Here is a 24,631-nt window from a genome sequence, read left to right as displayed (position 1 = left end):
CTTTTAGTCCTTCCAATCATCGTCGCCTCCGATGGAATCATCTAACGGTCCAGATTCCATTGATAGGTTGTCATCCATTGACTTTTCATATTCTCAACAATCTCACTGCCGTACTACCCAAATCTCCCTTTCTTGGTTTTGGATTTGAACCCACAACAAATCCCCTCAAAAGCTCGCATTCTTACACAAAAAACCCAGAAACCCCAAGATCAGAATCCATGCTTCTCTGCTTGAAGCTCCGGTCCTATGGGCTAGCAGGCTCTACATCTTCTACACTCTCTTGAAGACTGGTTTGGCTGGATCTCCAGCTAGCCCACTTCTGTCATGTGCAGCCGTGCAAGTCCAGAGAGATAGGAGAAGCTTCGTTGCCTAACCCTGAGTTTTTAGTACGTGTCAGGCACTGCATCGGCGGTCGGAATTGCCACCGGAAACACGTAGAGGACGGTTAACAATGGCCGAGCAGAAAGAAAGCGACGGCTCATCGTCGCTGCACGGCAAGTACGAGTTGGGCCGTCTTCTGGGTCACGGCACTTTCGCCAAGGTTTACCATGCCTGATACCTGCCTAGCGGGAAGAACGTAGCAATGAAGGTGGTGGGGAAGGAGAAGATGATTAAGGTGGGGATGACGGAGCAGATCAAGAGGGAGATTTCCGTGATGAGGATGGTGAAGCACCCTAACATCGTCGAGCTCCACGAGGTCATGGCAGGAGACAATAGTGTCGGCAGCCCACCAACCCCAAGGTCATGGCAAGAGACAATGGTGAAGCACCCCAACTCGATTCCAGTACAACCTTCTGGGCTCGTATCTTGGCATGTCGCCGCCTGCCACAGTCCTTCCATTTTCTTGGTTGAAGCAGCAAGTTCCACATCCATGAGCCGGTGAGGAGCCCACCTGGGCTGTTGCTGGTGTATGTGCTGTTATCATCATCATCTCATTAATTTTGGAGAAGGTCCTACACAAAGTTGGAAAATTCTGCACCTAAAAAGAAATGGAGGGCACGACAAAAGAAGAAGAAAATGGAGGAAATGAATAAAGAAAGAAAAAGGTGTTAGTGGAATTGTAAACAATTCCACAAAGAAATGGAAGACTATTCTGCACCTAAAAAGAAATGGAGGGCACGACAAAAGAAGAAGAAAATGGAGGAAAGGAATAAAGAAAGAAAAAGGTGTTAGTGGAATTGTTAATTCCACAAAGAAGTGGAAGACACGGCAAAAGAAAAAGAAAATGGATGTCTGGAGAAAAGCAGAAAGTAAAAGCAGAAAGTAAAAGCAGAACGCAAAAGTAAGGAATAAATACCCCACCAGAATGATGTGATTTACTTTTTTGACAGATGTATGATGTAATTTTTTTTTTATCTCTCGGAGACATCTATATAAACCCCATCAGAGGGTAATAATACCAAAAAAAAAAATACGGCAAAGCCCAAAATTAATGGGCTGGCATGTCGTGGAGGGCGAAGGCCCATAAGCCCAAAATAGCACCCACCAGGTGACCAAAAGCATGCCCAGTACTCCAAAAATTATTCGGCAACTTGCCGCTATTACCACCAACTAGGTGACCAAAAGTACGCCCAGTACTCCAAAATTATTCGGCAACCCGCCGCTATTGCCACCAACCAGGTGATGAGATGTACAAACCGTACTCTAATTTGGCAACTAGCCATTCATGCCACCAACCAGGTGATCAAAAGTACGCCCAGTACTCCAAATTATACATGAGCATTACTCATGTCATTCATACATAAACATTCATGAGCATAACTCATGACAATCACATTCATGAACATCACTCATGACAATCATACATAAACGTTCATGACCATCATTCATGTCAACATTCATGAGCATCACTCATGTTAACATTCATGAGCATCACTCATGACAACATCTATGAGCATCACTCATGTCAATCAACATAAACATCCATGAGCATCACTCATGTCAATCAGCTTCAAAAGCTTCATTTACAGAGCTCTAGCTTCAAAAGCGTCATTTACAAAAGCTCTAGCTTCAAAAGCTTCATTTACAGAGTTATAGCTTCAAAAGCTTCATTTACATAAAGCTCTAGCTTCCAAAGCTTCATTTACAGAGCTCTAGCTCCAAAGCTTCACTTGCAAAACTTCAACTACAAAGCTTCAGTGCAAGATATACAAATACTGCCCCCGAACAACCGCCACTTCGGCCCATACATGGATTCAATTTGAAGTCTCCAGCCAACAGACTCTATTGACTGAAGACTTGGGGGACTACAGTATGTACCATATATTGGGCCTCAACTGGGCCTCATGAAAAATACTCGGGGGACTTAGCCCATTACTTATAAAGGGGCGAGCCCTTATTTTATAAAAGGGACTCCCTCACCATCATTAGAGAGCATCAACTCTAGCCCATCATCTATGTATTGAGGAGTGAACCCTTATTCTATAAAAGGGACTCCCTCACCTTCAAACGCCACAAGCCGAGCCAACCAAGGCAACATAAGCCACAAGCAGAGCAGTCTCGCAGCATGTGCTACTTCTGGTTGAGCATCATTGCAGATTGAGCACCGCCTTACATCGAACATCAGTTCAAGACAACATCTAGTTACTTCGGCCCACACATGGACTGAAGTTCAAGTCTCCAGCCAAAAGACTCTATTGACTGAAGACTTGGGGGACTACTGTTTATACCATATTTAGGGCCTCGTATAAATACTCGAGGGACTTAAATGTAATTATGTAATAAAGGAAAGGGCAAATATGTAATTAGGGGATGAGCCCTTATTCTATAAAAGGGCCTCCTCACCCTCACAATTCCTAGGCCTGAGATCCCCTCTCTCACCCTCAGAAGCTCTCAGAAGCTCTCACCCTCTCCCTCTCTATTCCCTCAAATAAATACATAATCAGTGTGGACGTAGCCCAAACCTTGGGGTGAACCACGATACATCTTGTGTTATTTACATTTCATGCAGATTCACGGTCGGATTTACGTTGTACCAAGACCTCCGGTTTTGTGCATCAACAAGTTAAAATGAACAAACAGGAGGTGAAGGAGAACGAAGGGGATGGTGTGAAATCGAGTGACCGAGTTGCGCCGAAGAATCCGAGGTGGGCAGTTTATGGGAAGGGATTGGAGGATGTTGCAGAGTTCTTTAACAGTGGGAATTATGAGCCTAGCGTTAAGAAATCTGAAGGTAATTGCTTATTTGTACTGAAATTTTGGATGGGATTGTGATTTTTTTCGAATTTTGTTTGTGCCATACTTAAAGCCTCCGTATTTAGACCTCGTATAAATACTTGAGGGACTCAAGTGTAATTATGTAATAAATGAATGGGCAAATATATAATAAGTGAGGAGGCCTTAGTCTATAAAAGGGACTCATCACCCTCACAATCCTCAAGCCTCACATCCCCAAACAGAGGCTCTCATATTCAGAGCATCCCTCTCTCAACTCTCTTCCTCTATGAACCCAACAGAGGGCAATACCCTAAAAAACACAACAACATTCTGTAATCCATACATACAGTTATAGTGAAACAATATTAACATCAATGTGGATGTAGCCCAAACATTAGGTTGAACCACGATACATCTTGTGTTCTTTACTTTCTTACAAATTCACGGCCGGATTTACGTTGTCCCAAGACCCTCCAGTTTTGTGCATCAACATTTGACGCCATCTGTGGGAATCGACATGAAAAGCTATGTTGGTTCTCTTTCATTTTTTCATCTCACCACTGTGAGACATCACCACACACCACTGTGAATCTGCAAACCCAAGAGACAACCAAAACTCTCTCTGCCTTGCTCTTGCTTCTGATCTCTTTGACCTTTTCAAACAAGAGACCACAAATTCTCTCACTCTCTTTCTCTCTACCATCATTTGTCAGTTACAATCACTCTTTTCATGATGGAGGAGGATGAGAGGAAATTCCCCAATCCAATAAAAAAAAAAAACCCCCTAAAAAATCAGCAACCCTAGAACTGGGTCTCATCCGCCAACGACATGCTCTCTTTGTCCATCTTCAATCTCTCCAACGACATGCTCTTTTCCGCCAACGCACCCGCCTCGCCTCGATGCTACTCGAGTCTGAAACCGTTACCCATCTCCTTACCCACATTAAGCTCATCTTCCACCGCCGAACCACCGTAATCACTGCCCTCGACGCATGCCTTTACTCCGAGGCAATCCACCACTTCTCCAAAATTATGGATGACTGCCGCGGAGCTCCACATGGATTCCTGGCAGAGCGCTACATGTAGCTCGCCTCTGCTTTCCGGGCAACGGGGCAGATTGCCTACATGACCTGGAGCACTTGAAGCTTTTGTACAACTCCATCTTGAAGGATCGGAAGCTGCTATGGCCGGCGTGGAAGCAGCACAACGTAAGGTACAAGGAGATTCCAGGGAAGCTGTGTTTGCTGACGACCAAGATATAACAATAGAAGCAAAGGGTGGCTTCGGGGGAAACATGAAATATGGATTACTATGCTTTGATTGGGTTGCGACGAGGGTGTTCGAGGTCCGAGTTGGAGAGAGCGCATTTGCTGCTCTGTTTAAGGCACAAGCCCGATAAGGCCACTATTTTCATTGACTCATGCGAGCTAGTGGAAGATCGGGATGTTGATTCAATTAGGGATAAAGCGAGCCGGTGGACGGTTGCTCCAAAGCAGGTGGTCGGTTCAACCAGCCGGGTCGGACCCTAATCCAGTGCATCGTCTGGAACCTCCTCTCTGTTCTAATCCACCGCCAGGGCTTCTTCATATTCGTTCCTCTCCGCTACATCTTCGACATGCTCCGCTACATCAAGGTCATTTGTACGGATCCGGTTACAGACTTGCCACCGGGCATGGGAAACCAAGCACCGACCAATGATCAAACTCCTAGGGGTGCAGTCATGTGCTCACATGTCGCAAAAATAGAAAACAAAAACAAAAGCAAAAGAAAAGCAGAAAAGAAAAGAGAAAAGAAGAAACAGAAACAAAAGCAAAAGCAAAGCAGAAAGGAAAAGAGAAAAGAAGAAACAAAAACAAAAGAAAAGAAAAAAGAAAACAAGAAACAGAAACAAAAGCAAAAGCAGAAAACAAAAAAAGATAAAAAGAAGCAAAAATAATTACGATGGTGATGGCATGATTGCAGAGAAGGGAATTATAGGCACGACCCATCGAGCAGGTCCTGCGCCCCCCCCCCCCCCCCGGCAACTGCCAGCTGCACATGCTATCCCATTATCCAACCATCTTCATACCCACCTTCTGCAGCAGTTTTTTTTTAAATGATGTGATTTACTTTTCTTATCTTTTGCAGACATCTGTATAAACCCACCAGAGGGTAATCATAAAAAAAAAAAAATACGGCAAGCCCAAAATAGTGGGCTAAAATGTTATGTGGAGGGCGAAGACCCATATGCCCAAAAGAGCCAAGCCGTATGACTTCATACTCCAACCTCTATCCCTCCACTTAAGGTTCACCCGTTATTATCACCCACCAGGTGATCAAAAGTACGTCTAGTACTCCAAAATTATTCGGCAGCCTGCCGCTATTATCACCAACTAGGTAATCAAAAGTACATCCAGTACTTCAAAATTATTCGGCAGCCTGCCACTATTATCACCAACCGGGTGATCAAAAGTACGTCCAGTACTCCAAAATTATTCGGCAGACTGTCGCTATTATCACCAACTAGGTGATCAAAAGTACGTTCAGTACTCCAAAAATTATACATGAGCATCACTTATGTCAATCATACATAAACATTCATGAGCATCACTCATGTCAATCATACATAAACATTCATGACCATCATTCATGTCAACATTCATGAGCATCACTCATGTCAACATCCATGAGCATCACTCATGACTATCAACATAAACATTCATAAGCATCACTTATGTCAATCAGCTTCGAAAGCTTCATTTACAGAGCTCCAGCTTCGAAAGCCTCATTTACAGAGCTCCAGCTTCAAAGCTTCATTTACTAAAGCTCCAGCTTCAAAGCTTCACGTACAAAGCTTCAATGCATGGTATACCAAGACCGCATCCGAACAACAACCACTTCGGCCCATACATGGATTGAATTTGAAGTTTCCAACCAACAGACTCTATTGACTGAAAACTTGAGGGACTACACTATGTACCATATATTGGGCTTCCGCAACTGGGCCTCATGAAAAATACTTGGGGGACTTAGCCCATTATTTATGTACTGAGGAACGAACCCTTATTCTATAAAAGGGACTCCCTCACTTTCATTAGAAAGCACCTATTATTCATGTATTGAGGAGTGAACCTTTATTTTATAAAAGGGACTCCATCACCATCATTAGATAGCATCGCTGCCTGTTGAGCAACCGCCTCGCCGCGACCATCAATTCTAGCCCATCATTTATGTATTGAGGAGCGAGCCCTTATTCTATAAAAGGGACTCCCTCACCTTCAACGCCACAAGCCGAGCCAACCAAGGCAATATAAGCCACAAGCCAAGCAGCCTCACAACATGTGCTACTTCTAGTTGAGCATCATTTCACATTGAGCACCGCCTCATATCGAGTATCAGTTCTAGACGACATCTAGTTACTTTGGCTTACACATGGACTGAATTTCAAGTCTCCAGCCAAAAGACTCTCTTGACTAAAGACTTGGGGGATTACTGTTTGTACCATACTTAGGGCCTCCGTATTTAGACGTCGTATAAATACTCGGGGGACTCAAGTGTAATTATGTAATAAATGAATGGGCAAATATGTAATAAGTGAGGAACCCTTAGTCCATAAAAGGGACCCCTCACCCTCACAATCCTCAAGCCTCACATCCCCAAACAGAGGCTCTTATATTCAGAGCATCCTTCTCTCAACTCTCTTCTTCTGTGAACCCAACAGAGGGCAATACCCTCACAAACACAACAACACTCTGTAATCCATACATACAGTTATAGTGAAACAATATCAACATCAGTGTGGATGTAGCCCAAACATTGGGGTGAACCACGATACATCTTGTGTTCTTTACTTTCTTGCAGATTCACGGCCGGATTTACGTTATCCCAAGACCCTCCGGTTTTGTGCATCAACAAATTTAAATTGCAAATGTGAGCTTTGAGTTTTATTGGAAAAGTAGAGAACTTTGGTGTGTAGGTGTAGGATAATGTGGGAAGGTATAATTCTTTATATGTTTTAGATGATAGTCAAGTGTTCAAGCTCTCTTTTTAGCCGATTTTTCGGCGTGGATAACTTTTTTTTAGGTGGGATTTGAATTGGTTCTTGTGGTTTTATTTATTTGATATGGTCTGTGAGATGTTGTTTGTTGCTTGGATGAATAGGACCCCGTAAGTTGCTTTCGAAACAGGAAAAGGCTCTGCTTAATAAGCGAAAACCTGATATAGCTGTTGCTACCTCTGCAAGTGTCCCCTTTTCTTATGATCATCATTACATGGTTAAGAAATTGTACCTCAGTGAAATCGAACCTTAAATGTTGTACCACCTATGTAAATTTGCACGGAGACGACTGTCCCCTCACGTAATCACATTGTCGTAATTGTAATTTGATGAACTTGAAGCTGTCAACTATAAAGTGTTTGCAAACTCTTTCAGAGCAAATGGCTACCCCTGCATACTCTTGCTGCATCAGGAGAATTTTACCTTATGGATGCTTTATGGAAACATAATGCTGATATCAATGTCGTGGATAAGGTATGTAAATGGCTACCTTTTACATTAGAATGTTAAATGCAGAATATTGTTCTTGGCTTTTCGATACTGATTTGAGATTTGGTTCATTTCTTCTCCAGGATGGTTGGAGCGCTTTTCACAAAGCAATTCTTGGGAAAAACCAGGCCATCACGAACTATCTTTTGAGAGAATCAGCTAATCCAGTTGTTCGTGATAAAATTCACCTAGTGTATCGCTGTATCCAGTTTGGTATTGGTGTGAAGATTATTGTTCCAATCAAATGTTTATGGTGAAAACCAGGATGGCGCCACCTTGATGCATTATGCCGTCGGAACAGCTTCCAGTCAAGCAATCAAAATTCTTCTGTTATATAATGCTTCTCATCTCCTTGATGTGGAACCGTAAGATCTGCGTATATTACGATAATTGATTGCAAGTCGTCTGCTTTCTTGCAGGAGCTAATTAAGCTGTTGAAGCTTCTTCCGAAGCCGCATTAACGGGTTGATATTCTAACCGCGTATCCGCCTCATCTGTGTCTCAGCTGGCCAAATGATAATGGCAAACCACGGTTTGATCTGCCATAACTTTTACATCGAAGTTTCAGCAGCAGCAGTCCCACTTGCGAGCCGATACTGTTACAACTTCAAAAATGCCAACCGGAATATCGAAAGGAGAACATTTGAATCTCAAAGTCATTGGCTTTCTTACTAACTTTGTAATTGTATGTAATTACGAGCTAATCAATCATGTCACGTTGTGTTGACATGTAATTGCCATGCTAAATATTTATCGAACTTTGTCAAGGCTCAAAATTTGGAGGTTAACAAATTAGAACAATTAACTCTTGATGGGTTCAAGTTTAAAGCAGTGAAATAATGGACTCAAGATTTAAGTTGTTCACCGTTCAAAATTGGGTTACATTCACTATAGTGCTCGGGATATATTAATTTAATGATTACAAGAAGCGCTCGGTCACAATCTGAATAGGCCCTTAGCGAGTCCAAAAGGTTATGGGTTCACCTACTTTATTATTTTGCCATTAAATGAGCTACCTATGTAGGATGCATCCTAGCTATTCTTTCGTATATTTGTTGACATGTTATGTTGAGGTGATGGTAACTCAGTCGGGATTACAAGTTTTTCTAGCCAAACGTGTACCGAACACAAGCTCAACCTTGACTAGTCACCAGTGTTCCTTCCTAGCAATGGTTTGGCAACCTTTACGTCTCATCCAAGGCTTCTATCTTCGCTGATGACCGACACATGGCCTAAGCTGCTATCTGAGTAGGCCTGTTCTTAAAGCTTTGTACCATAAAGCTGTCAATTTGTCCACGTGCTCATGTTGGTCAAAAAGTACTTTATATTACTTAGTCCATTCAGATTGGTGAGTGATCGGCCATAGCGCTATTCCTTTATAATTTCATTGGGCCCTGGACTTCTTTTCCTTTTTTCGACCTTGACCTTTCTTGGAACTTTTCTCGACCATTTTTTGGGCTTGTACCATTTTAAGGGTCAAAAGGAGAGATTTGGATCTCATCCGAATTCAAATTGTGGGGATCTTAAGGATCCTCATATCCTAACCGTTTATCGTATATCGTGCGGTCAAAAATCATTTAAATTTTATCATTTAAAATTAAATATAAATAGTACCTAACAAAAATTAACCGTACGATGTATGATGAACGACCATGATATGAAGATTCCCCACAAAAGGGGATCCGAGGAGGATCTTCGTCCAAAAAAAGGACCCTCTATGCATTAATAAACTTGGGAAACCTTTAAGGGAAGGAATTCCCATTTTCAAAAAAAAATTGGAAACACCCTCTTGACTGTTAGATTTGGTTTTAATGAAATTATGTGGCTTGTAATTTAACATCAACCATAGAATTTCATTAAAATTAAATCTAATGGTTAAGATGATGTCTTCATTTAAAAAAAAAAAAATAGGGACCCTTCCTCAAAGGACCTAAATAAACTTGTTATGCTAGTCGACATGTCGAGAGATAATGTTGTCAGGCCCACGGAAAACGATCGAGTTGAGTTAATTTATTCGGGGAGACATGTCTCTAAGAGGGAGGATAAGAACAAAATTATAAAATAATTAATCATTAATTAAACTCGTTAATCACATTGATTAGAAAAAGATTTAAAAACGCAGCCGCAAATGAAATATGAAAGCGCCTAGTTGAAACCGAAGCTAAGCTCAACTCTCTCTCTCCTCTCTCTCTCCTACCGTTCTCTATCAGACGTTGATATTTTTGTTTGGTACAATGCTCGGAGCCAGAGCTCAATGCCACGGCCCGGATCGCTTAGCTGCCATCCGTCCGATTCCAAACACTTCTTCTTCTTCCTCCTCCTCTTCGCGCCACTTGGTCTGCACGGTTCGGTTAGGGTTTATCAGATCACCAAAACGGTGCCGTTCGCTCAAATCGCTCCGCATTACCTGCTGCAACTCTTCCTCTCGCTCCAGATCCAGCAATGCCGACGATCATCACGATTTCGACTACATTCAAGCTTCCCTCCTTCTCTCTGGTCCCATCTCTCTCTCTCTCTCATCGCATGCATATACATATTTATATGAATCTACGGATACGGACATTTCTATGCATTCGTGATTATCGAATTGATTTTGATTTTATTTTGTTGAAATTCTTGCTACTTCGTCCGAAAGATGAAGTCTTTGTTACCTAAATTCTGCAATTTTGTCCTAAAGTGGAGTAATTTGATGCTAATTGAGTGTGATTAGGTCTTTTAAATTGTTTATTTGTGTTTAATTACTGCAGAAACTATATCTCACTACCGTATGCAAAGGCGAGGATTTCAAGAAGAGACGAAATGGCAGTCATCTGGTAAAATGCGTCCCTTTTCCGTCCGAGCCAGCCGACAACATCATTTTTTCGATACGTTAGGCCGAAACTTTGTCCAGCGTTTCCAAAGTCCGACGATTTTTCTGAAGATTTCTTGTGATGGAGACTTTTTGCTTCCAATTGTTGTAGGTATATTAAGTTATGCGTGTCATACGAATGAATGTGAATGTAATTTGGAGTACACATCCTCGGTCATTAAATTTCGTTATCTGGTTTTTGTTTTCAGGTGAATTCGCGATCGAAAATCTCATAGACGGCCAATGGGGAGATGAGAATGGGGTAACTGCATGAACTTTGTAATTCATTTGGTTGCATTGATGCCTTCTTGTGTAAAATGTGTATTGATCCCAGAATCGGTCTTGCTGCAGGACTCCCCGGATCAATTTCACTTTATGAGAAATCTCGTTGACAAACTCGGCTATCAAGTATGGAGCTAATTTTTTTCCATGTATTAAGTTTATTTTTTGAAGGGCCGAAGATAATGCTTTGGTCGTTTGTCCTTTTCTTGCTTTAGCTAGTCACTAGTCTCACTTATGTTTATTGCATGTTCATAAGAAATCTAATGATACCAATAAGTAGATTTAGAAGTGAGTGTTGAGAAAGGACTGCAAGTATGTAATTTGTCTGACTTAAAAGGACATCCATAGTCTTCAGATCCCTAATGGGTAGTGTTGCATTTTAATTGTACTAAATTAAATTTCCAAGTTCAAGGTGGCATGTAAAACCATTTAGATCATTGTCTTATTTATGTCAATTCTTCAATTCCAGGTGAATATGGTGAGAATTACGGAAAGAGTGCGGAATACTTACTTTGCCAGATTGTACTTAAGCAAGGTGGTAAAAGTTAAAACCCTGATGAGTTATGTCCTAATCTTTTAAAGAAAATGAAGCAAGCTTTTGACATTGAGGTTCCTGTTTTGCAGCCAGGGGAAAATGGCTTTCTTAGTGTTGAAGCACGCCCGTCAGATGCCATAAATTTCGCACATAGATGCAAGGTATCTATCTCGTCTTCATCAACACGAATGCTCATACTTTGTCAATAAATATTCCTGCTTCTTCATGTGCAAGAAGAAACTTTCTGTTTAAGCATGATCGTGTTGTTGAAATTGCTGTTAAGTTCGACTGTTCGAGTGACACTTGCCATGTGCAGGCACCCATATATGTAAACAAACAGATTGTCTTAACAGATGCGGTGAGGATCAGTTATGGGATGGGCGGAGGGCGCGAGACAAAGTCTTGTTATGACGTATCTCTTGACAGGTACCGCCAACTGAATTGTATTTTGGGGGCCTCTATTTTGCTTCATCATTCTTTTGTGTACGTCTGATCATATGTTATATTCTTTTCAGTGCTATAGAGGGCCCAGATTCTTTAATTCAAGAACTTGGTTTGGTCAAGAATATCAATCAAGCTATCAAAGAGGAAAGATATAAAGATGCAGGTATTTTATCAGGACTTCAATTCACTGCTTTTCTAACATATACAATTACCAAGTCACGTTATGATTTCCCATCGTTTTTTATTTCATCAACTTGCTTTGGATTGCTTGATTCATGTTTATATGGTTATTGGATAATTTGCAAATTAACGACTTGTTCCTGCAGCCATATGGAGAGACGAACTATTCAAGCTTCGCAAGTCAATTCAAGGGCCATGATCACTATATAAGGTTATTCCGATCTAATGAGTCGTTTCTTCTACGAATATGCCTTCTAGACCTCTGGCATAGCTTTTCATTGTGAAGATTATGGTGCAAGGAAAACCTTTACGAGTTATTGGATGACGAGGGAACTTCTATAATATTTAATGTACAGCCACCTTAGAAATTTTCCCCAAATATGTAAATATTAATCGTGTATCGAGTTCCCTAAAGGCGGTCAATTTTATTTGGAGATGCATATCCACAACTCCACTGTCTGTAAATCTTACGAAACTGTTGTATTTAAAGAAGGATCAATAGTGTTTGCCCAAATTTTTTTGAATCGAATCGAAAGAATCTTCCTTCTTTCAAAAGATAATGGATGTTTCTACTGAAATTTACGTTCTTTGGACTCTAAAGTTTGCGTATTAGAATCCTTGACAACGATAGCTGTTCTTTTGTGTTCCAACAGAAGTTACTCGTAATTTGAATCATAACGCTTGAATTTGGATTCGTAGTATATTTGTTTATCTCATTATTTTTCGCCAAATTACAAAAGATGTGTGACGCGAACATAAATTTCATGTCACGTGTACTCCAGTAGCTACATTCTTCACCAGTATGAACATGTGCACTTTGCAGACAAGAGAACAAAAAGATGAACTGAAATGGAAGCCAGCAACGAGAGTTGCTGCATGCATTCTTTGAACGATAAAAAACGGGGAGGTACTGCTAAACTTATTACATTTCCAGTACAATACTTCGCTCCTGCCGTCTGCAAATGGACGGAATCCGAGGATTCTGCCATCGAATCTGTGTAGACATCTTCTCCCCGTCTCCCCACAGAGCGTAGGCTTCTTCCCCATGCGCAGCATCGTCACCAATGTCGAGGTCCTCTTCCTTCATTCGAAGATCAACAATGCGGCTGATCAAAATACAAATCAAGCTCGTGACAACGGCGTTCCATACGATGATGAAAAGTGCTCCAACGATCTGGTACCCCATTTGTTGGAGGCCAACTTTTGTTTTCCCATCATGGATGCAGTACATTAAACCAGGACCGTATGTATTGTACGGGTACATCATTCGGAGGAGGTTGGGTCGGGCAAAGAAGCCCGAGAGGAGTCCCCCCAAGAGGCCGGCTACTGCGTGCGTATGGAAGGCCCCCAAAGTGTCGTCGACGCTTTGGAAGAAGGCTGACCTTCTGTGCAATATCATCATGGTGTACCAAGGTATTGAGCCAGACATTACTCCCATTATTACTGCTGCCCATGGCTCCACAATCCCTGCTCGATCATGTACATATTATTGGTGGAATGCTGCAAAATTTCTTGTTTTTTTACTTTCTTAAATAAATCAAAACCCAGTTCATAAACATTCCTAACCATCATGTTCTTGTTTTTATGACACCAATGTTTAGTTGTTTAAGTTAATGTATTTTGTTAGATATATGACGTCTTATGTTGTCAGATTGTTTGACGCTCGACTTTAAAACAAGAATCCACTTGATCAACGAGAGGACGTTTTCATTGGTTTGGTCAATTGAGCAAGGAGTAGATTACCTGCACCAGGGGTGATGCAGACGAGGCCGGTGATCATCCCCTGGACCGCACCGATCACAGAGCTTTTCCGGTAGCCCAGCATGTCAAGGGAAACCCACACCAGAAGGCTGGTGGCAGTGCAGATATGAGTGTTCAAAATGGCCAAAGATGCAATCATGTTTGCCGCAAATGGAGATCCTCCGTTGAATCCTGTCCATCCAAGCCACAAAAAGCCTGCACCTCCCAACATGTGAATTATGTTGTTTGGTGGAAAATGTTGCCTGTCATGCGCTTGCCTTGGTCCTACCTACATGATCATCACCATACCACTCCATCATGCCAGGAAAATCTAACACGAAAAACATACGAAAGAAAGAAGTGAAATATCACAAATACAATTGGTTATTGGTTATACAGGCTGTTTATGAGAAGGGATCCCTATTTTTTTTTAAATGAAGATTAGTTATGGGGCCCACTTACATCGACTTTCATTTATCAGAATCATGTATTTTTCAAGTTGCACCTTATAAATCATCCTAACAAAATATTAGCCAAATCGGAAATATTTGAGGTATCTAATTGAGTCCAGAGAAAGTAACGAACATTATATTCTAGGGAACTTTAACGAAAAGCTTTCGGTACTGTTTACTTTAACGAAAAACCACATTTTTATACTAAAAAATCAATCTTGGTACTATTCACTTTACTCTTTATTTTGTTCTTATCGTTAAAACCCAAAAGTTTTCAAATCATTTTCAATAGTTTTCTTTATATTCTAAAAAACATAGAAATTTCATTATGAGAATTAAATAGGCAAATGGTTTCGGATTGAATTGATTTTTTGCAAAGATTTTATATTAATCGAGACTTAGAAAATCGACAGTTGGATCACTGAATTTCGATATAGAATGGGTTCCAAAACTAATTTCCATTTTAAAAAAAAATAATAGGAATCTCTTCCCTTAAAGAATCTAATTGGTTATAACCATGTAATAAAAAAGACAACTGAAGGCGCACCAAACAAAGAATATAGATGCACCAAACTATTGTTTATTATTTACGGCTCACTGTCTATTTTGTGTTTCTCGGTTCTACTCTTGATAAAATTTGTAAGCGATTTCGTTTGTGCATAAAAAGCATAACTAATGATAACGTATGGCATATTAAGCATAGAGTTGGGTGTCAAGATCAATTACCCAATAAGCAGCAGTGAAACCAGCCACACCAGAAGAAAGATGGATCACAAAGCCACCAGCGTAATCGATGATGTGCTCTTCAAGAAACCCTCCCCCCCAAATGGTAAAGGCACCCACGGTGTAAGACAAGGTGAGCCACATTGGCACAAACAGCATCCAGGCATAGAAGTTCATCCTCCCAAGGAGGGAACCACCGAGCAAAATCACAGTAATGGCGGCGAAAACAAATTGGTAGTACACATAGTCGGCCGTCGGAATATAACGCCCGTCGTAGTCCGACAAGAGAAACTTTTGGCTCAGGGCAAAACCGGGTTTTCCCAAAATTGAGCAAAATTTTGCACCGAATGACATGTTGTGGGCCCACATGACCCAACATACTAGGACCGCGGCAAAAGCGTATAGGGCCATGAACGCTGAGTTCACGGCCCATTTCTTCTTCACCATGCTCCCGTAGAGTATCACAAGGCCAGGCACACTTTGCATGCCTACCATGGTGGTTGCTATTAGCTGCCACCCATTGTCTCCTTTGTTCATCCATTCCGGCGACGCTTGGTCCGGATAGAGATTAACTGGGCCGTTAAGAAGCGGATAACCGTCGGTGTTGTTCATCGAAAAGAGAAGAAGAGAGGAGAGAGAGTTTGTTGAAATTTTGGAATAACTTACCAGCAAGGGAAATATATAAAAAAAAGTTTTGAGCTTTGGAGTTTTGCTTGATGTTGTTGTACTTTGTAACAATCTACAGGTTTGGATTTTTGTGTACAAAGAATATACACAACATTCATTGCTGGCTGATGTTACAGATTCAATTTGAAATTCTTGAAGCAGTAAGGAGGTTGTACCATAATTTGGGTGCAATTAAATTAAATTAATAGAATTTTAACGAAAAACTTCTGGTACTGTTTATTTTAAAGAAAAATTATATTTTTACATTAAAAAGTCAATCATGATACTATTCACCTTACCCTTTATTTTATTCTTATCACTAAAACTCAAAGTTTGCAAATTATTTTTATTAGTTTTCTTTTAAATTAACTCAATTGGGTGCTAATTTATGTTTGTTCTCTGTGATTTGACATGTGGACCAAATTGAAAAAAATGAGATATTGATTGAATAGCTGCAAGCGTCTTTTTGAGTTTTGTGAATCCAAGGGGTTATAGTTGGGTTGGTAAAAGTGTTGCAATAATAATCACTCGATGATCGTTCTTAAAGTAGAACATGATTTTTTTTTCCAGATATTTTGTATTTGGATAGTGTGGATCAAATAATTTCAACCGTTTATGTAAAATCATGCTATTGAGATTACTTTTCATTTTCAACTTTCTCACTCTCTCTTTCTTCTCAACTTCTTTACCTTCTTCTTCGATGGTGTGTTGAGAAAGAAAAGAAGAAGAAAATGGGAGGGGGTTAAAGGTCCGACACTGTTTACTTTAATGAAAAATTATATTTTTACACTAAAAATTAATTATGGTATTATTCATTTTATCTTTTATTTTATTTTTATCATTAAAACTCAAAATTTTTAAATTTTTTTTATTAGTTTTCTTTTAAATTAACCCAATTAGGCGCTAGTTTATGTTTGTTTTATGTGATTTGACCTGTGGACCAAATTGAAAAAAAAAAAGAGATATTGATTGAATAGCCGCAAGCGTTTTTTTGAGTTTTGTGAATCCAAGGGGTTAGTCGGGTTGGTAAAAGTGTTGCAATAATAATCACTCGATTTTCGTTCTTAAAGTAGAACATGATTTTTTTTTATTCAGATATTTTGTATTTGGATCGTGTGGATCAAATAATTTCAACCATTTATGTAAAATCGTGATGTTGAGATCACTTTTCATTTTCAACTTTCTCACTCTCTTTCTTCTCAACATCTTTACCTTCTTCTTAGATGGCGATTGACGAAGCAAAACCTTTGAGAAAGAAAAGAAGAAGAAAATGGGAGGGGTTAAAGGTCGGAGAAATATGCACTGGAAATTGAGGTGGAAGGGGGAGGAGAAGATGAGTGACGGTAGGGAGGTCCGTAGGTTTCAGATGAAAGGGGATACAAAGAGGATCTGTTCCCCATTAAAAGGGTTGGCTCTCAAGATACTTATTTGGATTTAATGGTTGTGCGAGTTGTAAAGTATGTTCGTCCAATCGAGATTTGATTCTCTCCTTTTTACTATACATGAACTTTGAGGTTCCTTAAGAGCAGTTCCATTGGGGCTTGATAGCCCGACGCCCAATCCAAAAAATAGACCGGCCTCCCTCATTTATACTCCACCCCAGCCTAATAGGCTGGCACCTAGCCCAAGCCAGGCAACAGGCTAGCCCAAAATCGACAGACTTGTTGATTGGCCCATCTGACGCCATGTTGATGCCAACGTGGCGTCATAGGCCGTTTGAATTTTTTTTTTACGCCAGGTACATAGGAAGCACGCGCAACTGGGCGCGCGTCGCCGACAAGAATCCAGAGCCGGGGCCCACTTGCGCAGGCGCACTCAGCTCACCAATAGGGAGGCCATGTGGCTGGTCCTGGCTATTGTATTTCCAACGGTAAAAAAAATTTGAATTTGAATTTTGATCTGGACTGTCCAATCACAGATCAACGGTCCACATTTTTTCCCAATTTTTTTTTAAAAAAGGCATAACGGTCTGAATTATGACCGTTGGCCACGTGTCAACTTATAGGCTGTTGGATTTGAATATTTTTCAAATCCAATGGTCCAAATTAATTACCTAAATTAAAATTTATAAAAAAATAATTAAAAATTGTTAAAAAATACATTTTTTTTTTAATTCCTATAAATACCAAACCCTCATCTTCCACCTTACACCATAATTCAATATTTTCAACACTTTCTACCAAAGCTTTCATATACTTTTTGTGTGAAAAAAAATACCAAGAACCTCATCCTTTCTTTTTTTGTCCATATACTTTTATTATGATAATGACACATGGCGTGATGAGATTGGTTAAAAATCTTATCCGAAATTAAAACAAATTTTTTATTTTTTATTTTATAAAAAAATTAATAATATTTTAAATGGGTTGGGTAACAGCGCATTTTGTAGGGGTGGAGATGCATTTTGCCTATTACTGTTTATTGTGATCTATCACTATTCACTGAGTGGATTAAATGGGTTGGATGCTGGCACATTTTTTTAGGGGTGAAGTTGCTCTAAGAATGTGGAGTAGCCAATTACTTAAGTTCGATTTCCAATCAATTCTAAAAGAGCCAGTTCTTAAGGCGTTTGTCTTGGATTAACTGTTGAACAAGTTACAAAACTGGTTGGTGCGACCAAGGTTTTGACTCTTTCTTCTTTAGTGTGCTGAATTTTTGAGGCTACTTGAGGGTGCCGAGCAGGTAGCCGCCTAATTTTGGTACCCAATCAACTCTAAAAGGGCAAGCTCTCAAGGCATTTGTTTTGATGTATCGGTGAATAAGTTGTAAAGCCAGTTCAAGCGATCATGGTTTTGCCGCTTTTCTCTTTAGTGGACACAAATTTTGATGGTTCTCAAGGCTGTGGAATCGACACTCACTCAAGTTCGATTCCTAATCAACTCTGTAAGGGTCGGCCCTCAAGACATCTGTCTTAATTTAACTGTTATAAAAATTGTGAAGCCGATTCGTGTGATCAAGGTCGTGTTTTGTTTTCTCACTTGTACATAAACCTCCAAAAATTTTGATACTATCTTGTTTCCACAGTCCACACATCAAATAACTCCAAGAAGTGGAACAATGTAACAATTAAAGCACACCATATGATTAGTTAATGCGATTATGTTGTGTTTTTGGGTGCAAATTTATATGATTAATTAAAGTGAATATTTTGTCTCTGCATTTGAATATTCATTTTTGTTTCATCTTTTATCTCGTTCTGGGTGATTCATTAGCTGGAGCGTAGAAAGCCATGGCCCATGGTATATTCTGCTTGGACTTACCTTGACAAAAGATTCTTATGGCCACACAACAAAGTTCATTGGTTTGTGTATTGAAAACCAAGTGATGCTAATTAGATAGGTCAGGAGTTAAAGATAGGCCAAGTGAAGGTTGGGTTAATTTTACTGTAAAACTAATTAACAATATAAGTACTTCAAACAAGAATCATCTCCGGATCTTCTTTGTGGAGATCCGAAAATCAATCAATTGTGTACGTTCATCGTACATCGTGCGGTCAGTTTTCGTTAGATACTATTTATATTTATTTATAAATTAAAATTTAAAAATGATTTCTAACCGCACGATGTACGATAAACGGACATGATTGATTAATCATCCGGATCCCCACAAAGATGATCCTATTCCGAGTACTTCAACTTAATTATAAGTTTTTCATTAATGTGAGATTTATTATCAACACGGCTGCTCATGTGTGGCGAATTTTCAAGCTAACACGTGGACAACATATAGGGGGTGACGTGAAGTACGCGTGGTTGTTAGGCTTCACACGTGAACGTGAGACAACATGCTCTGATACCATGAAAAAAGTTAAAGTTTCACCATAAAAACAGTTGATAATTTAAGAAGTAGCACAACTTACATATAAGCCTAAGATCCCTCCCCCCTGTCAATATTAGATTCATTATCAACATCAAGTAAGATAGAAATTCTAGGATGGCAGGTCGAACATCCGCCTGAGGATTTACATGGAAGGAGGATGTCAAAGTGGCAATGTCCTTAACCATTGATACAATGTCATGTCAGACAATTAAAACATACAACCTATCATGGGTCTTAAATTCCCTAAGGTATAGGTAAGTCGTTTCCCCACAAAAAAGGAAAGAAATCTTCTCCAGATTCCTTCTTCTTAATTCATCAAATTAGAAAATTTGTGCCATTGAAATTTGATCTAATGACTACAAACATGAGCCCATTTTAAAAGTTATAATAATTTTAGCCGTTTGATCAAATTTCAATGATACGGATCCACTAATTTTGTGAATTAGAAGGAACGGATTCGGAGAGGATCCCTTTGGTATCATTTGGTACGTGGGACGGGACGGGACGGAACGGGACGAGCCGTTCCATCCTACGTTTGGTGCGCCTAAAAATTGTGGAACGGGTTGTCCCATGGGACGAAATTTGGCTGATTTTTCGTTCCATCTCTTCCCCCTGGAACGACCCGTTCCACATCCGTGGAACACAAATTTATAACATTTTATGACAAAATTTCTCCTTATTTTTTTCAATATTTACATCATCCGTTATGTCCTGTTCCGTCCCGTCCCGTCCTGTTCCGTCCCGTCTGCGTACCAAACGGTACCTTTCTGCACAAAAACATCCCACCCTAGCCCACCCTTTGTATTAATCAGCCTATGGCTTAACTACCTCGTAGTTAGGGAGTTCCTAATAATGAAAAACGTCTCTAAGTTGGGGTTTCGATTTCCTTTAATAGTCTAAAAAGTTAATTGGCAATCAATTTATTATGTACTTAATTAGTCGAGATATTTTATTAATTGGTAATCGATACTAATCAGTCACTTATTTGTACATATAACTTAATATGTTTTTGTTTGTAAATTTGAGCGTAGCAATATTGATTAGAACAATGAGAATTACTATTCCTTCTTGTAACTTAAATTATAGAAAAAAATTAATTTCTCTCAACAAAAAATATTCCAAATTTTGAGATAAAATTAAGAATAATCAAAAGAAGGAAAATACCTTGCCAACCATGAATTTCATGATCATGAAAAGGGAAGACATATAGCTTTATGAAATCTACTATTTGATGAAAATGCAAAACCTCCATTGATTTAAACATGAAAATAAAATAAAAAACAATAGAGAAAAAAACTAAAACAATATCAAACAAAAAGAAAAAAAAAATAGAATTGAAGTTTCATTAATACTTGCCATACTTCTGCCAACAAAGTAGCATCACCACACATCTCCTAGCAATATAGAACCTGGACCTTTTCTCTCTTATCATGCTCCAACATCCTTGCCCCACTGCACACCCAGCACCGCCGCCTCCGCCGCCGCTGCCTCCAGAAGAAGAACAACTTGAAGAACCACCACCCAGCCCTCTTCTCTTCACTTGCCTAGATATGCATTGACCCATAATCTGTCTCCAAATTCTCAAAAATAAAAAAAAAGATTGAAATATGATACAGAAGAAGAATCCCCTTTATCTAATTAACCCAAACCAAAACAGAGCAAACCCAGCAAAGATTTTTCCATAGGCACAGCCAAAGCTTTACAAAAATATGGTACAGAAGAAGTTAAACAATTTAACCCCAAATAAAAACAGAGTAAACCCAGCAAAGATTTCCCATATATTTGTAACAATTCACAAACCCAGCAGATAAAAGTTCCAGTTTGCCCACAGCAGCCAGACTTATGTAAACCCAGCAAGAAACGCCTCCCTGGTTTTCTTCACGTCATACACTTGTCTCTTCCTCTCTGACTCTGCAATTTGTCTTCTCTGTATTTATTTATTTATTTCGTGAAATATTTTGATATTTTGACGAAGCAAAAGGTTGTTAAGTGGTTTATGATATTTGAGTTGTTACGTTAATTCATCATCAGACGGTGGAGATTCAATCGAGGCCATTCGTAGCGGTTTTGTCGTCCACGTTTCGTGTTTTGAGTGGTTGACATGTACACTCCATCGATGTATTAAGCAAAGGAATGTTATATGCCTCGAATAATAAAAAAAAAAAATTTGTCAGTTGGAAATTAACAATTCCTGGATGATTTTTAATTTTTTTGAATTGGAGGATAATTAATAATTTTGAGTTGCACAAATTAATTATTTAATTTGGTTTAGGAGCAATCTATAATACTTTGACCATATTAATGAGTTGGCTTTTGTAAGTCTTCCGGCCACCGGAATGATGGACAACCTTGACAGAGTTAATTTTTTAAAAACAAAGACAACAAAATTGTGGGTACAATTTGTTTTTAGCTAAAAAATTATTGGGTGGAACGGTCTTTTGTTTGTAAGATAAACGAAAGTATAAACAATATCACACGTCCAGGCGAGACACTGGCACATCTTAAACAACAATACCATATTTATCAAAACTTACTAAATTTATAATGTCAAGATGTGTGGTAAGTGACATTACACCCTACTTGAAAAAACAAAATATTGTTACATCAGTTAAGATTTGAAATTCATACGAAACCGCACTCGTAATCTTCGATTTGCTTATATTCCGAAAAGAGTAAACAATGTACATAAAAATTTTGGGATTAATTAGATGAATATTTGAGTTTTTCTTGCATTTTTAGATAAATTTTTGAAGAAATAATGATATAAGAGAGAATCAGAGGACAATTGATTGGGTGAATAGGGTCATCTCACTGAGTTCAAATCTAATACATTTTGTGTGTGACTTACATTATTGATTAACACGTATTAATAAACTTAACCGTCTTTAACCTTGTTATAAATTTAACACATATCAATCAATGATACATACCACAGAGAGGTCACACATAAAATGAATGTAAAAGATTTGATCTCTATCACACCATGAACCATCGCATAAGAGCTTAATTCGTTCATATATGGTGGTTCAATCAATAAAATATAGTGCTATTAACAATCATAATTGGGATTTCATAATTTTTTTGGTTAAATATAATGAAATTTATAAAACAATTTTAACAAAACTCGAGTACATAATCTAGATAATAGACTTTTGTTTCAATTAAAAAAATATATTAACTTTTGTTCTAAGCAACATATTGTATTCACGTTTCAATTGTCAAAGACATTTCAATAATCCCCGACAAGGAATTAAAAATGCCAATTAGCAAATAGCTTCAAAGTTATGCATTGTGGCATTCTCAAGGCTTCACAAAACCAAGTGTGAAAGTAACAACAACAAACATGAGATCATCACACATCACCTAGCGGTCATCACGATGAAAGGGAATGGACGTAAAATTATCTACAACCATGCATGGTCATTTTTCAAGTTTATTGCTTCAAACTACTAAAACATTGTCACTAGCAAGTATGTTTGGCAGTTTCCTGCACGATCTGCTATTCTGATACAGAATGGCATGAAAATAATAGATTTCAGGTTACTCATTAACGTTTTGAGTCGTCATTCGGTCATCGTTTAAGAACCCAATAAGATATCGTTTGTCATATCTAAATATTAGACATGACATGTTCTTGCATGACATGTTAACCCAAAACGAAATGACACGACCCATTAACAAATTGGGTCCTTATTAGGTCATCTGTTAGAAACTCGTTAAGATAACGGGTTTGACATGACATCATCTGTTAAGATAATAAATACGACACAATCACGCCGCAAAACATGACAAACACGACTCGTTTGTCATAGCTACTAGCAAGCGGGCTAATTAAATTCTAGACATCACCTATTTAGCAGGCCAAAGAGCTAATGGGCTTGCAAAATATAGTAAAATCCTTGTGAGAGTTCCATAAAGTGCATTAAATTTCTTTCAATCACTACGCATAGTTTAAATCGTGTACGATCTACCACTCAGTACTACGATCTAGTAGTATTTTTTTTTACTTGAAAGTCAGAGGTTTTAGGTTTGAATCTCGTGGATGGCGAATTCGATACCGAATTAGGTTGCTCATTGTGTGGCTTGACCGAACTCTCCATTCCCTTAATATAAAAATATCAATGTACTTAAAAATCTTGTACGATCTAAAACATGCACATCAAATAAGATATGATTTATCTGAGAAACGTCCATCGGCGGATGTGGAAGAATGAGCACGTGAGATTGTCATATGAAATTTTTTCTTCGCAAACGAGCTATTGGCTTGGACTCGACCAAGTCAATTTTAAGGCCCAAAAATAATTAACGGTGACGAATAATCAGAGGAAAAAAAAAAAAAAACTTTCGTGTCACGGTCTCATATTTGGACAGGACCATCACTTTTAGTCATCTTGTCGACGGTTTCATTTCAACATCTCAACATAGAAAATATCTTTATTTTTTTAGTATTGGAAATAATTTCAAGTGTATCCATAGTGTCATATTCTAACCCACTTGCCTTGATCCGACAAGAAAATTAACAATAGCATTGTCGTAGGTTAAAAGGAACAAAAACGTTATATGTGTCATTAGCCAAACGCATTAAAAATCTTATTTTATATGTTTAAAAAAATGGTACGTGTCATTTGAAGAAGGAAAAAGATTCAAAGCAAAGGTTGCCAGTATTCTCCGTTTATTTATATTAAGAGCGAAGGAAATGGGGTAAGTCACATAATAAATATCCATGAGAATTTAACTTAATCTAAGACTTTCATTTACAAGTGAGAAGAAAGTCGCACTTTACGAAAATCGAATCTATAAACTCCGACTTACAAGTGAGAAGAGTGCTGGTAAACAGTATTTTTAAATGATTTTTTTTTTGTCAAATAGTTTTAAAAAACAATTAGATGGTACAATAAAACCTCTCTAATGTTATACAGTTGGGACCAAACCAATTTTATAACTGTAATGAAAGTTATTACTTAATATAGATGTAGTTAAAAAAATATAATTTATAGACTTATTTATCCTTAATGGATGTAACCTTTCCTAGATAGAATGCCTTGGGTGCCAAGTATTTTATTTCTTGTATATTTTTTGTACACATTGACAATAATAACTATGCAGATGCATGTTTTCATATAAGATGGGACTAAGAAAGCACCAAACAAATTAGCAAATGACAATTTTAAAGAAGAAAATTTGCTGACTCCTTTGAAGATACTTTGAAGATAGATATATATAGGACGATGTTATCTACACTCTTCGTTTACCCTCCACAC

The 24,631-nt window shown here is 38.7% G+C and overlaps 3 protein-coding genes across 3 annotated transcripts; 2 read left to right on the top strand and 1 right to left on the bottom strand.

Annotated features, from left to right (window-relative positions):
• Window positions 1-3,009: 3,009 nt before the first annotated feature.
• LOC114822779 (ankyrin repeat domain-containing protein, chloroplastic-like) lies at window positions 3,010-8,050 on the top strand. The gene is made up of 5 exons (XM_029097928.1): window positions 3,010-3,172; window positions 7,297-7,373; window positions 7,568-7,666; window positions 7,765-7,872; window positions 7,946-8,050. Exons 1-5 carry the CDS (start codon window positions 3,010-3,012, stop codon window positions 8,048-8,050), a joined length of 552 nt encoding a protein of 183 aa, XP_028953761.1.
• A 1,753-nt stretch (window positions 8,051-9,803) lies between these two features.
• Window positions 9,804-12,494, top strand: LOC103400537 (bifunctional nuclease 2-like). Its single transcript, XM_017324105.3, has 9 exons — window positions 9,804-10,177; window positions 10,429-10,641; window positions 10,739-10,791; window positions 10,881-10,937; window positions 11,281-11,346; window positions 11,436-11,507; window positions 11,663-11,772; window positions 11,862-11,953; window positions 12,117-12,494. The coding sequence occupies exons 1-9, from the start codon at window positions 9,916-9,918 to the stop codon at window positions 12,167-12,169; spliced, it is 978 nt and encodes a 325-aa protein (XP_017179594.2). The 5' UTR covers window positions 9,804-9,915; the 3' UTR covers window positions 12,170-12,494.
• Window positions 12,495-12,656: 162 nt separating this feature from the next.
• On the bottom strand, window positions 12,657-15,497 carry LOC103400529 (ammonium transporter 2 member 3-like). Its single transcript, XM_070810609.1, has 3 exons — window positions 14,889-15,497; window positions 13,714-13,999; window positions 12,657-13,437 (listed from the first exon to the last, which is right to left on the bottom strand). Exons 1-3 carry the CDS (start codon window positions 15,495-15,497, stop codon window positions 12,893-12,895), a joined length of 1,440 nt encoding a protein of 479 aa, XP_070666710.1. The 3' UTR covers window positions 12,657-12,892.
• Between the last annotated feature and the right edge of the window lie 9,134 nt (window positions 15,498-24,631).

Source organism: Malus domestica, chromosome 02 (genome assembly GCF_042453785.1).
Source record: "Malus domestica chromosome 02, GDT2T_hap1".
Classification (NCBI taxonomy): Eukaryota; Viridiplantae; Streptophyta; class Magnoliopsida; order Rosales; family Rosaceae; genus Malus; species Malus domestica.
The sequence above is the reverse complement of the archived record's forward strand: the minus strand, read 5'-3'. Positions and strand labels throughout refer to the sequence as shown.

Coding starts and splice junctions, on each gene's coding strand:
- LOC103400529 (XM_070810609.1), bottom strand. CDS start 15,497: ATGAACAACACCGACGGTTATCCGCTTCTTAACGGCCCAGTTAATCTC. Junction 14,000..14,888: donor GTTTCACTGCTGCTTATTGG/GTAATTGATCTT, acceptor ATGATCATGTAG/GTAGGACCAAGGCAAGCGCA. Junction 13,438..13,713: donor CTGCATCACCCCTGGTGCAG/GTAATCTACTCC, acceptor ATGATCGAGCAG/GGATTGTGGAGCCATGGGCA.
- LOC114822779 (XM_029097928.1), top strand. CDS start 3,010: ATGAACAAACAGGAGGTGAAGGAGAACGAAGGGGATGGTGTGAAATCG. Junction 7,374..7,567: donor ATATAGCTGTTGCTACCTCT/GCAAGTGTCCCC, acceptor AAACTCTTTCAG/AGCAAATGGCTACCCCTGCA. Junction 7,667..7,764: donor ATATCAATGTCGTGGATAAG/GTATGTAAATGG, acceptor TTTCTTCTCCAG/GATGGTTGGAGCGCTTTTCA.
- LOC103400537 (XM_017324105.3), top strand. CDS start 9,916: ATGCTCGGAGCCAGAGCTCAATGCCACGGCCCGGATCGCTTAGCTGCC. Junction 10,938..11,280: donor TTGACAAACTCGGCTATCAA/GTATGGAGCTAA, acceptor CTTCAATTCCAG/GTGAATATGGTGAGAATTAC. Junction 11,954..12,116: donor GGAAAGATATAAAGATGCAG/GTATTTTATCAG, acceptor TTGTTCCTGCAG/CCATATGGAGAGACGAACTA.